At 41.7% G+C, this 13,949-nt stretch overlaps 1 protein-coding gene across 4 annotated transcripts in view; it reads right to left on the bottom strand.

Annotated features, from left to right (window-relative positions):
- kcnq4 (potassium voltage-gated channel subfamily Q member 4) overlaps positions 1 to 11,129 on the bottom strand; it is a 69,629-nt gene extending 58,500 nt beyond the window's left edge. For all 4 annotated transcript variants that reach the window (XM_015044095.1, XM_015044096.1, XM_015044097.1 and 1 more), the window contains exon 1: positions 9,972 to 11,129. In XM_015044095.1, coding sequence (XP_014899581.1) covers positions 9,972 to 10,273 — 302 coding nt within the window. In that variant the 5' untranslated portion in view covers positions 10,274 to 11,129. The remainder of the gene's footprint in view (positions 1 to 9,971) is intronic.
- Positions 11,130 to 13,949: the final 2,820 nt, after the last annotated feature.

Here is a 13,949-nt window from a genome sequence, read left to right as displayed (position 1 = left end):
CTTTTACTTGAGTACATTTTTGTCTGTGTATTTGTACTTTTACTTAAATAAATTTTTTGAGTACTTTCTCCACCACTAGGTAAAAGCATCTGCTAAATTAATCCAACGTAAAAACCAACATGTTAAATTAATTTCAGCAGTTAGTTTCTGTTTACCATTTATCCCGACGTTATGCAGCATGTGAAGATGATCTGTGTGCTTTTGTGCAGACACCAATTACGATAAGCCTGAAGTGCGCTGCAGAGAGAACTATTGATTTATTTTCTAGATGCTTTATGGTCTCGGCGGCTATTGGCCACCCACAGACCGTGGTTCCTGAGCTTACTAAGCATACTAACCCTCACACACAACCTGCAAATCATGACTACTTTCTGTCACTTGAGGAAATCATCCAAAGTTGGCATCAAAATTCAGCTGCTAAGCATCTGGATGTGGTTACTGCACTGTGGGCCCAAACACCGGGCAGCGCTAAGTCTTTGTGTGCAAACACGATATACAGTTAGCATACAGAAAAAGACAACAAATGTGCTACATCTACAGAAGATGATGCCCCGGCAGCTCCGACATGGCTACCGATACGCTTCCACTCAGATGAAAGCTGCGTTTCACAGGAAGGACTGTGCTGTCAGCTGCTCTGTTTGACTTGCAGCTGCACTGCTGGGCTGCAAAGTTTTGACTGTACGGGGTAATCTGAGAACCAACAAACCAGCGACGGCAAAAACAAACGCTCCAAGAGCAGAGGAGGCAGAGAGGCGGAGGAGGAAATGTTACAGTTTAACAGATAAAGGCATAATTTGTATTCAGTTCAGTTTCATATTCAAACATGCATCAAAGTCTAGTTTCCATCACATGAACTGATTGAACTGACTTCTTTCTGAAGCAATTATACCCTTTGGATAATTTTAGGATTGTACTTAGCTTTCAAAATTTTGACAAAAGAACAAAAAAATTGGCATGATTTTTTTTTTTTTCAACCTCTTTTACTCTAATAAACACCTAAACCAGGAGAGGAGAGATGATTTCAGGCAAGCAGACACAAAGGTAACACTGGGGGAGCTGCACAGCTGAAGTGATCAAATCTGTCAAAGAGGACGACTACAACTTCACAAGATGACAATCGTCAGGATATCCTGTTGCAAGAAGACATGCAGGGGATAATGGAGCAGAGAACTATTCAACCAGCTCTGGTCAAATGAGACAAAATGTGAGAGAAAACACAAGGCATTCTCTTGTGCTATAACGGCCTAGTTAAAGTCCAGGTCTCATTCCAATGGAGAATATTTTAACAAACCTAAAACTTTTGGTACAATAACACTCCTCTTAGAGGTGGCTAATAAATAGTCAATACTAGATATGTTATAAGTATTTCTCTAAACACTTTATAAATCATTAATAACCGTTTATTTCTGCATTAATTAAGGGGTGACAAGGATACAAATCTACCAGTTTCTTGCCATATAGTGATTGTTGCTCTATAATTTTTATCTAGAGTTGTTATACTAAACATTTCAGACTACCTTGTAAACACAATAAGCATTTGTAAATGCTATTTTTTTGGCATACTGTTTCATTCTCACCCTTAATTACTGCATTATACACAGCTATTAATTATTTATAAAGTGTTTAGACATAACTGGATAATATATCTACAAGCTATTTATTAGCTATCAATAAGGAGAACCATGTTGTAAAGTGGACTCAGAAAACTTTACGTCCTCTTCCTTCCATCTCATAGCTAGGCGTTGGTCTCTGTATTGCATATTGCTCAGACAGAGTAGAGAGAAACTGTATTTTCTTGTTCTGAGAAAGCAGATGTGAAGAGTTGTGAGGGTCCTGACAATTCAATATAATCTCCTGGCATTTCCTTTGGATCCCTGCTGCCAAATACCTCACTGTTCCTGGCCTGCTTCCACGACAATGCCATCGCATAAACACCGATTACAGCAGGTTATAGAATGTCAAGGCCCTCCTGACCAACCCATCTGCAGGAGGATAAAAACACTGCCTGCCATCAGTGTCTCTGCTGTGTGGATAAATTCCACCTTCAGCAATTTCGCCGTCTCCTGGAATGGGACGATAATTAACGACACGTCGTTTCCTTTCCCCCTGATGCTGCATAGTTGCATGAATGCGTGCATGTGCCTGTCGACTTCCTGGGTGAACGTGACCACAAAAGAGATCGGGGGGGAAACCTGACTCCCCCGGGTCGGCCATCCCAGGACAGACAGTCCTTTCCCCGGTGAGACCGCATTTTGCCTCGAAAGGAGAAATTAATACAGCAGCCAACCTCGACTCTCCGATCTCTCCGGTACACTCCGGTTCTCCATTTCCATCTCTTACTTCATATATGGACTCGCTGTGCAACATTGTAACACGTTTTTGTGCTTTAAATAAGCAGATGATAAAAACTATTTTAATCTTTTAACATGTAGAATCTTCTTTTAATTAAAGGTTTCTGTTTTTGGACACACTCGGCGTTCCTCCAAATGCATGTACGAGTCACTAATTAGAACTATCTCATGCGTCCTTTAATGAAAAATGAACCGTCGTGGCAGCCAGGGGATATGAAGCAGTTCGCTGCAGAATGTGACGAAAACATCAAATAAGACAGAAGAACAAGTGAGATGACACATGTACGCAGTAGTAAAAATAAAAAAAGGAAGTCACAATCATAAAAAATGAGGCTAAATTAAAAGATAGGCTCTTATTTGTGCAGCTGACCAAAACATGGTGGATATAAAAAGTCAACAAGGCAAGCTGAAATCCAGGATGTTGTGATGTTAAAAAAGAAGACAATTTAGCTTTTATTTTCCACCTTTAAGTGTGTCTTCAAGAATATAAACACATAAAATCTTCCACATTTTGTTCATTTTTTAGCAAAGAATAAGGTTTTGACACTTGCTAGACAGCTGGCGCTCGTTGTGAAGAAAAATTAGAAAATCTTTGAAAGGGGGACAGAAGTGGCTCAACATTTTTTGAGATTCATATAAAAAAAATATGTATATTTTTCTCTTTATATGTAGGTTCATCAGATAAAGATGCAATAAATTTGATAAATCGACATTTGTAGTTGTAACATGACAAAATTTCAAGGGTCATAATTACTTTTTCAAGCTTTTTCACAAATTACTCATGAAATACTAACCTCACCTGTAAGGTGGCTCCGTGAAAAAGAACTAGTGCTTGTGATCAAGATTTAAAAACGACAGCATCATTACCTAGCCATTGACATTTTTACTGGTTTGTGTTTTAAGATATTTTCAAAATTCAAAATCCTCATCACGATATGGAAAAGCAACTGCGAAGCACTAAACCTCAGAAGATTAAATATATATTTTTTCCAACTTTGAGGAGACGACGAGTGAACTGGATGGAAACCGAGCGATGACGCTCCTGCTTTGGAGCAACAGAGGAAAAAAAAAAAAGTGAATGAAGGTAAAGCGCACAACATAATATGAATAAAGCAGAATTTGTACTATGTGCTGAGGTGGACAGAGAAAAAAAACAGCAGCTGTGAATGAAGAGCAAGCAACCGTCTCATCACGAGAAGGTTGGAAAACCCACACAAAGTGCAGAGTAGCTTTCTCCTCGTGCAATTTTATGGCGCCACTTTCCGCTGCGCCGCACCTTTCTTTCTCCTTCTACTTAGTCATCAATAAAAACACATTTGTGCGCTGACTAAAAGGCAAACAACAAAACAAAAAGCCATTTTCTGGCAGTACTCAAATGATGAATAATAAAAAAAGCAGGGCTAAGACCAAATGTGTCAGTAGTTTTCGGAGGAAGCCAGAGGGTGGTGTCTGACTGTAGAGGGTTTTATTTGGCGTGGTCAAAACGGAGACCAGACTGCTTCAGTGATTCCAGAAAAAAAAAAAAAAAAGTAGATTAGCTGTCTGAAACTGGGGTCAGAGAGAGTGAAAACTGCACAAGAAGGCATTCAATAAGCAAGCTGTCAGCGCTAAATTAGTTTGTTCATTTCAGAGATGAAAAGGCAATATACCTTTGGAGAATAGTTTCCGAGAGGTTCTACGTGTATGGAAAGGACATGTAAAGAATTACCGTCGTCAGTCCTCTGGAAACTGTCACTGCAGACTGGAAAGCGGTCGGCCGAGAGTTGGACATTGTCATAATTTATTTTTGTGTTGATAGATAATGAGACTTTTGTTCCACCTTTCAGGAACAAAGTGTGTTTGTCCCATTAAAGGTAGAAGTGAGGAAATATCTGCCGTTCTTTGAATCCGTTTGAGAAGTCTGCAGGACTGTATGTAAGCCGGTTCATGTAAGTCCTGAACCGATTCTAAAGGTTTAAGACAGTTCGAAAACCAATCAAGGCATTGCACTGATTGACATTTAATACCTGCAGCTGCATTTAATGTCAGCCACAACTCGGATAGCCATGAGGCTGCGATATCCATTGCCCGATTAAAAAAAAAAAAATCACAGACTATTTTCATATGCAAATCTTTCCATGTTGAACCACAAGCCATATGCAGACTATTTTTTTCTATCTTACCCAGTTGGGTTTTACCTACCTCCCTGTTCTACACTTCGCTTCGTACACAGAGTCCGGATCCTCAGCTGTTGAGGAAGCGCCAGTTCAACACTATGAAGCTTGCCGGAAATTGCCTGTAAACAACAGTCCTCCACTGCGAGAAGAGAAGTCTCCAGTCGAATCATATTAATTCAATATTTGGAAGTGTGGCCAAGACGAACTGAACGACTGCATTCAGACGTTCGCTTCCTCTGCTTTCCATCGTCAAACTACAGATTGGCTACAATCCCAAGACATAAAATCGACGACAAGTTAAATTCTACTGGAGAAAAGCAATGGAAGAAAGCTGCGATTGAGAATAATCAGATTTATGGCAAGTCATCACTTTAGTTCAGTTTCAATCATCCTGCGTGTCAAGGTGAAGGAAACTTCAACAGCACAGACAGAGCACTTGATTGGTGTTTCAAGTAAATAAAGTGGGTTAATGCTTGCTTATCTGGTGTTTAAACCATACATGTGTGAAACGTGTGGGAAGGCATTCATACATCACTAAAACTAAAGGTACATTTCTCAAAGATGTGCTGGAGGAATCAGAACTATTAATAAACTATCAGAAACCCAAACACCATGTGTAACCCAGTGAAATATTTTTATTTCCATGTTACAACCATTTATAGTATATCAAAAATGTTTCAGTGTTAATTCATGCTATCTCTTAAGTAACTAAAAAAAAAAATCTTTTAACGCCTTATCTGAGTTGCTGCCAGGAAAATTATTCCGATAGTGGAGAAATATTTGAAATGATAAATCAGCTATGTGTTCTCAAGATTTCTTCTTAAAGTCTCTTATAAAAGAAGAACAAGAGATATCTTCCTATTCCACTCATGCTGATGAAGCTGCACAAGATCATTCTTAAACCCTCGCATTAAAATCTTATACCACATCTGTGCTCCTCCTCAATTAGACATCAATAATGGAGGGCCAGTAAATCTTCACCCTCCTCCGAACCAATCAATCTCTCTGACTGGCCAGTGCTCGGCCTTTAATCACTTCCCTGTCCTCTCTTGTGTACTTTTCACTGTATTTTCAGGCTGAAGTCCAGTGGAATGTTGCACTCGGCCAGACGCCACAGCGGTTCACCCAGCCAAGGCCAAGACCAAGACATGACATGTGGTCTCGGACATCAGCGCGCCTGGGTTTAGTTGGCTCCGTGCAGCGCTGAAAAGGCCTGATCGCGGATCAGCAGCAGGATTCTACACTGGAGACCCACGACCCCGGAAAACCCTCCACTGGGATGAAATAATGTGGCCAAAACAGATGGCCTCATGTGAACGTCTATATGTGGCACCGCCAATGGTGGAAAAGGGTGGAAGGTCAGAGGTGAGGGGAAGCACTGTAGCTGAGCCTTGGCTGGAGGTTTTTGGCCCTCTGGCAGGCTCATGTGTAACGTTTACGCGCGCCGCAACCTCTACAAGAACAACGGCGCAAACAACCCACATACGACTCCCATTCCAAGAAAATCTGATGCAACAACTGCCCAGAAATATTACAGTATTTAATATGTGTGACGTTAAAGAAAAAATAACATAACATAGATGGACTATTAATTTTAGAGATAAACCAGTGGAGAAAAGCTTGCTTTACTAAAGTTAGCTTATCTATAGCTGCTTAGAAAAAAAGCAGCGTGTCAACATCGTATCCGGGAGACGTCAGTAAATTTCAGCAAAATCTCAGGTTTGGTTATCCTGTGCAAAAGAACCACATAAAAAAGAAAAACATAGTAATTTTTTTTATTACATTGAGTCCCCAGATAATGCTTATCCCATGTGAACAGGTCATAAAAAATGTAAATAAATAAGAATAATAAACTTATAATGAACAGTTATGAACTGATAGATATTAAACATCTCTAAGTCAAACTTTAACCAAAACCATCCTGGTGGGACGTGAGTAGAACTAAGCTAAACCTGCATACTGAGCAAATGGATTTAAAGAGGTTATGATGAGTATTTGCTGTGAATGACTCAAAAAACCATAACGACACAAGTGGGACTTAACATTTCATGAATCAAACCCCTATCAGGTTGTCAAAGCAACCAATTGGGTTCATACGCAAAGAGATTCCTTGCACCGGGATGCCTTTCATAGAAATTTCCGGGAACTCCATTGTGTTTTTATTTTTTATTTTTTTTGCAGGTTTCTGCCTTTTAACCCATCCTCTGTGCTTGGTAGGCAGTATGAGTTCAGTAGGTGTGGGAGACGAAGGATTTTAAGGAGGATACACATTGTGCCAGCTCTGAATGAGCATAAGGCTGATACTTAGAAAAAAAATAGCTTTGCACACATGAGAGATGCAGATATTTAAAATGATGTAAAGGGGAATGTTTAGAAGGGAGAGTGCAAACGTTTTCCAGATACACGGCGTACTATGATCAGCTTAGTTAGATAAGAAGAGAGGCTCTTTACCCCCTTTTTCTTTTTTTTTTCATAAAAACTCCCACAAACCTCTGCGACGAGAGGCTCTGAAGAAGCAACACATCTGTTCCAGGGTCCCCCGCTACAATGTAGGACTAATTAAAGGATCAACTGAAGTTGGCACAGCACCCAACACAGCAGTGTGTGGTTCAATTTAATTATAACAGATCAACGTACCTTTAATTGAACTTCACGGCACACCGTATTTTCCTCGCTTACCGTGAGCATGTAATTAATCAAAAGAAATGCAGCGCTCGGAGTGATGCGGTACCATGGGAAGAACGCTCTCAGGTAGACAGATGTGCACCAAACAGAAATGGACGTCTCGGTGCGGTCTTTAAAGATCCTGCTACGTTTCGGTGTGTGTGTGGGTGTGGGTGTGTGTGATGGGGTCGGCTAAGAAAGCAACACGAAGCAGGTCGTCACAGGAGAACTTCTCTTCCCAAGATGAGTCAAGCTTCATTTGTGAGCATCTGAAACACGATACGTCCTTAATGGAGAAACAACAACAGTGGCAGAGCTGCTATCCAATCCAACGTTTGGTTGGAAAATGTCACAGGCAACTATCCTGAAAAACCCACAGATCATACTCCTGGTTATCCCACCAAATATTGATTTCTGAACTCTTCCTGAGTTAAAACATTAGTGTTGTTGTTTCTAAACGAACATGAACTTGTTTTCTTTGCGTTATTTGAGGTGTGAAAGCGCTGCGTCTTTTTTTTTTTTTTTTTTTTGTTATTTTGACCATTTCTCATTTTCTGCAAATAAATGCTAAACTTTTGCTTGGAATTTCGGAGACATGACATCAGTGGTTCATAGAACAAAAGAACGATGCTCATTTTACTCAAACACTCACCTATAAAAAGTTAAATCAGAGAAACTGATCATTTTGCACTTGTCTCAGTTTTTTCCAGAGTAGTGTATATGAACATCTTTACTTCTTTCTCACACTAAAATACAAATAAATTTTAATCTAATTTAGTGGGACTTTGTGTGAAAAATACAACGTAGGCGATATAGTGAATAGCTAGTTAAAATGTTTAAGGGTTTTGTTTTTTTTTTTAATAAAAACTGAAAGGTATGGTGTGCATTTGTGTTTTGCCTCCTGGAGTCAACATTTTGTCGAACCACAGGTCACTGAAATTACAGCTTCTAGTCTTTTGGGTTACGTCTCTACCAGCTTCAAACAGACTGAATTTGTCTGTTTTTTTGTTATTTTTTATTTACCTCAATCTGCCCTCTACTAAACTTTAAACAGTTATCAAGTCCCAGCAAAAGAAGCAACCACAGTTTTCAGCATGATGTGGAGCGTTAGTTTCCTGCTAATCATGGCATTTTGTTTGTATTCCTAAAAGCTACATTTTGGTCTTGTTTGATCAGAACACCTTCTTCCACGTGTTTTCCTGTGCCTCTTACATTAACTATGGCAAACGGAGAAATAAACTTTCTCTGACTTCCAAAAAGACCAGAATTGAGGACTGCACAAGTAATAGATCCTCTACAGCTCCTCCAGAGTTACCAAGGGACTCGTGGTTGTCCTTTAGTTTATTTAGATGGTCGTGTTTTGTAAATTTGCAGCTCATATTCTTCCTACTATCACATAAAGGATTGAACAGTTGATTTATGACCTAACCATTCTTCAAATCTCCCCTCAACTGTATCCCTGACCTGTCTCCTGTCTTCCTTGGACTCCGCTTAGTATTTCGGTGACTTCTCAAAGCATGCATCATTTTCTCACCACTTCACAATTGTCCATTACTTCATGTGGGCACAAAATCCCCCCAAAAGAGCCAGAAAATTCAAAGGGGAACTGCTGAAACCGATACCAGGTACTGTCTTGTAAGCTCAAAATAAGCTAGAGGAGGTTTCTGCTCTCGCAAATGCACGGGCAGTAGATGGTGAGAACACATGCAAGAGTCACAGCCCTGCAGTGGGATTTCCCTCTGCAGCAAACACATGATGGCATTGGCAGGCAGACAGCTGTACTTGTATAAACAATGACACGCAAAGCACGACCCCGTCCAAGGAGCTCCCACACATTACGCTGCGTCCGTCATGTTCCAGCAGCAGAAACAGCTGGAAGGCAGCTGCTTGCAGGCAAAACAGTCCAGGGCTTCACTTGAGAAGATGTTGAAATATATTGAGACACGTCGATGTGCGCAGAGGGGACTTTTAGCAAATACCTAAGCGCCCATAAGTCACACAACGATACCTGTTCCGTTTCTAATAAGATTACAAGTAAAAAATCTGGCATAAATGCCGTATCTGGATTTTAAAAAGTGACTGATAATCCACATATTAATCTCAAAATGCAATGAAGAAGACCGGCCCTTTGTACCCATGAGCTCAAACTTTCCCACAGTTTACAAGTTACGTAAATTACAGCGTATTTGGCGTGTGGGTACGTCAGAATCCTGACTGTACGCTCCCGGATGTGGAGAAGCTCCTCAAATTGTGTGTTTTGTTAAAGTGTTAAAATTGTTCAACCTTTTTTCCCTTCTTGTAATAAATCCACATGAAATTCAGAGAGAAATTCTCAAAAGTCACAAAAAAAAAAGTTTTTATCACCTACCCTCTCATTACATTTTATATTTTCTAGTTTCATCAAAACGTCTTTCGAGAAAATTCCTTCACATCAACATAACCAAATTGGAAAATAAAGACAAAGTGGGCTTTGACTCAAAACCTGCCCCTCCTGTGGGTTTAGACAAATTAAATTAAATATCCAAAGTTGTTCTCCTAATTTACTAAGACAGAGACAAGGGGAAAATTGAACAGTAGACCCCATGTGGAGTTGATCTATGGCGTATGATCCAGTTAATTGCAGCATAGGCAACTCAGGAGACGTAATTGGAAAATGTATCAAATAGTTGTTCTGTATCCAAAAGCTGGATTGGGGAGTCCAATTTAAAAAAAAACAGGTGACTTTTGAAAAACTTTTTCAAGTTTCTAAAAGTTGCATTATAAGTTTAATCGTAATGCCACGGATAAGAGTAATACTCACATGAACGCATGATAGATGAATGCCCATCCTCTCGGTCTCTCCAGCACGTTGTAAAGGCAGTTTTGCAACTTTCTGAAGCGCTTACTTGAAGCGGATGCGTTGGCTCGGGGTCCGGGCGGTCCGGGCAGCGGGGTGCCCAGGAGCCCCGTGCGGTGAGACGGGTGTCCGCGCTCAGGGGTGGACGGCTCGCTCCGCTCGGTCTGGACGGCGGTGAGCGCCACGAACTCTACCCGCCTGTCGTCGTTCGGCGCCGGGGGAACGAGCATTCTGAGGCCGCCGTTGTTGGATGGACTTCCGAGCATTTTTTTTTTTTTTTCCTGTCACGACTGTTTCTCCTGTCACCTCTCACTGGATCATGCTCTGGATCTTTGCCTCAAAGTGGACTACAACTTGTAAAGTCCCACAAGCCTCGCCGTGCAGGCTGAAACCATGCCTTCTGGTTTGTTTGTTTTTTGCGGTCTCGGTAGCTCGGTCAAGCTTCAAAAGTTATCTGTAAATCAAGACACGGTCGTAAAAGCCAGAAAGCGCAATAGTTTGATTAGTGCGTCGCGCTGAAACGTGACCCTCAGTGACCATCGCTCAGAGTCAGGTGTAAGAGGCTGATCAGCGGGACGCAGAGGGGTGATCACACATGCATTAACTCCAATAACACTGCAAAAGCGACCTGGCATCACTTTGAAAGCAGCGCGCAAACAGTCGAGTCAAGCAACGCGCACAGCTTTTGTTCAACACAACAAGCGAGCGTGACAGCGGTGCACTTGCTCCACGTCGTCTAAAGTCATTTCCGTGAATAAAGGCTGCTGTAATTGAGTTACTCTTAGCTGTTTCTGTCGTTGCCGCGCCACATCAGCTCTCCTCCTGGTGCGCCCCTCCGGTCCAGCGCTCCTCCGCTCCGGCAGGCGGGGTGGAGCGCGCAGGAGTCAGACGCATCAGGGTGCTGACAAGAAACTGCATCTGAGAAAGAAAGAAAACAACAACTCCAGAGAGAGGTTCAGAAAGAGATGCCTGAAAGCCTGGTGGGAGAAAGCTGGTCTCTACTAGGTGACTCTGCTGTGTGGGGAGAAACTGAAGAGGCGGAGAAGTCGGCGCGCCGGGTTGGAGAGCTGCGCAGCAGCGGGACGAATGAGACAGCACTAACAAATCCGTCGTTTAGGAAGATTTCCTGGGAGATGAACTGTGCTAAAAGTTGGATGATAGCAATGCACATAAGCCTCCGATTTAGCAGTTTCTGTTGTAATCCGATCTTACAAAATACAAAAGCACCCCCATGGAATGGAAAATGTGTTCCATAAAAAAATAAAAGTCAGTGTATAATATACATTAATTGCACACGCATGTTTATTTCTGTCAGTTTTCCTAATTGCAGCTAATGAACGCTTGACTATCATCCAGAGGTGTCAGTGACTCCATGCACACATATGTTAATCCACAAGCAGTCATTGCTAATGACACTGTCTGCTCACGGAGCATAGTCATGGAAAGTTGAGTGGAAGGCAAGGGCGTAGGTTCGGTCTAACTTTTGGTGGGGACCTTGGTGGGGACCTTGACCCCCCGGCAGCACAGTGAAATGCCCAAGAGCACCGAACATTTTTGAGAAGGGGGGGGACCACATTGGCTTAATAACCCCTCCCCCCAACCATAACCATATCATACATCTTGTGTATACAACCAGATACAGTCATACAGAGATAATTTCACAGCATATTTCATATCTGAGAACTAACACCTCACCTGGAGCCCTGAAGCTCCAGCCACCTCTCAAACGTTCTAAACTGCTCCTTGCTCTGCTGTCTGAGCATCCTATGTGACAAAATATTACATAATTAACAGACCTATTCTACCTCTCATTCGGTGCTGACCTTACTAAACACCGGACTTTACAACAAATGCGTTGCGTGATAGATATCTAACTTATGGGTCCACTCACTGTACTTACAGCCGACGTAGCGAAATAACTTCTAATGTCTGTCCTTTTCTTTTTTGGTGGCGACATGGCGACTCAGAAGGAGACGCGTGTGCCCAGCTAGCCGCCGCCTTTTGCAGCTAATCAAAGAAAGTCCGACGATTCAACTGACTCCCCCCACCCCCCCGACAGCACCGTTCCGACACGGTCTCGGAGGCTCATAATAAATGTCAAACTAAGAAGCTTCCGTTCCGCACCGCCTGTTGCTGCTAATCAAAGATCGTAGATCCACGTTCTTTGAGCCAATATGGCAAAAATTGGTCGGGACTTTTTCATTCCCGTGAATATTGGTCGGGACATGTCCCTACCGTCCCTACCCAAACCTACGCCCATGGTGGAAGGAAAACCTAAAATTCAGTTTCTCAGACAAGAAGAAAATTACTTAAGAGTTGCAAACATTACCTTGGACTTTGGACCGGTAGGCAGCAGTCCAGTTCTTTCTCTCCTTGTCCCAGGTTAGATGCTTCTGTCATTGTCTCTGATTTAGGCATGGCTTCGCTCGAGGAATGCTACATTTGTAGCCCATGACGAGATGTTTGGCTCTTAAATGACTGAGTCCAGCTTGAATGAGCCTTGTTTGACGGTCTTCTCAAAGCTATTGTCACCCCTGCTCCTTGTGGGTTTTTTTTTTTTTTTCTACTATAGTTTTTCTTCCCACTAAACCTTTTTAATACAGCATTTTGTGATTGGTCAGCTCCGTTAGCAATGCTTTTTGTTGCTTATCCTCCATGTGGAGGGTGTCAGCTGGACAACTGCAATTTTCTCCGTGATGGTGAAGACCATCAAATTACACTTCTGTATTAAACAATGTCGTTTCTAAAATTCACTTCATGAGAGAGCTGAATTATTTGTTTTCGTTGGCTGTAAACTATAATCATTAGAGATACATTATTTAACTTTCTGAATCACACTACGATAAATTAACTTTTCAATGATGCTGATAATGATGTGACTTACTGAGATGCACCTTGGAGCGTTTCAGAGCGCCATGTGCTCAGGTTGTCATCAAACGGTGGGGTTGTTTTCCCCCTGAAATCTAAATGTCACTCGTGTTTATTGTTAGCAGGGGGCTGGATCCATGGCGACAGCGGTTTGAAACAGTAGAAACAGGTGCTGAGGGACACAGCGACACTGACAGTCTGTACCTCATCCTCAACACACACCGCTTTTCTAAATCTATGACTGTGACACACACAGGGACTTGTGGTTATGACACAAACGTGATGGTATACGGAGCTCAGTGTCCCGCAGCAGGATCACCTGTCTCAGGGCCTCTGAAGAATGCATGGAGAGGTGCCTTCCCAACACCCTGTTGGCCGCAACATCTCAGGCACGAACCAAAAAAAGACTCTTTGTGTTTTCTGTTGTTAACTTAATTCCTGATAAAAACAAATAATATTTACACAACTAAAAATCTGAAATATTTTTGCGTTTTTTTTTTTTCTTAGCACCGTTTACGGCGGTAGAAAAAAAACAAAAATACAGAGTCCATCAGTTTGTAATCTATAATAAATTCAGCTGATCTGTGAAAACCTCAGTGTCATGGCATGTTGCTTGAAGTAGGACCCAGATGAATTGTTGATGGAAAAACGGGGAAATGACGATCAAAAGGTACAAAAATCACGGGGAAAAGAGGGAGCCAAGACAGAGCAAAAGAACAGGAATCCAGAAACCGAAGACAACAGGGAAGCTTAGGGAAAATAGCGGGATTTGATACGAGGAGCCAGCAAGGAGTGGCTGAGAATGAGTTGTATATTTGGTTACTGAACAAGGAACAGATAGCTAATTAGAAACAAGTTGCAAGTGTGAGGAGAGAAAGAGAGAGTAAATGGCACATGGGGTGACGGAGAGCACACAAACTGGGTAACTAGGAAAATGAATGTATCGCTAATAACCAGACATATAAGAAAACAAAAGTTATTAATGAGCTGAACTAGAGGGAAACAGAAACACTACTGACCTAATGAAAGAAAAGAAACACACACACATTAATAATAAAACCCAAAACATCCCAA

This window comes from Poecilia latipinna, unplaced genomic scaffold (assembly GCF_001443285.1).
Source record: "Poecilia latipinna isolate Pla-1442-1.1 unplaced genomic scaffold, P_latipinna-1.0 Scaffold662, whole genome shotgun sequence".
In the NCBI taxonomy this organism is placed as follows: domain Eukaryota; kingdom Metazoa; phylum Chordata; class Actinopteri; order Cyprinodontiformes; family Poeciliidae; genus Poecilia; species Poecilia latipinna.
This window is presented reverse-complemented; position numbering and strand designations above follow the sequence as displayed.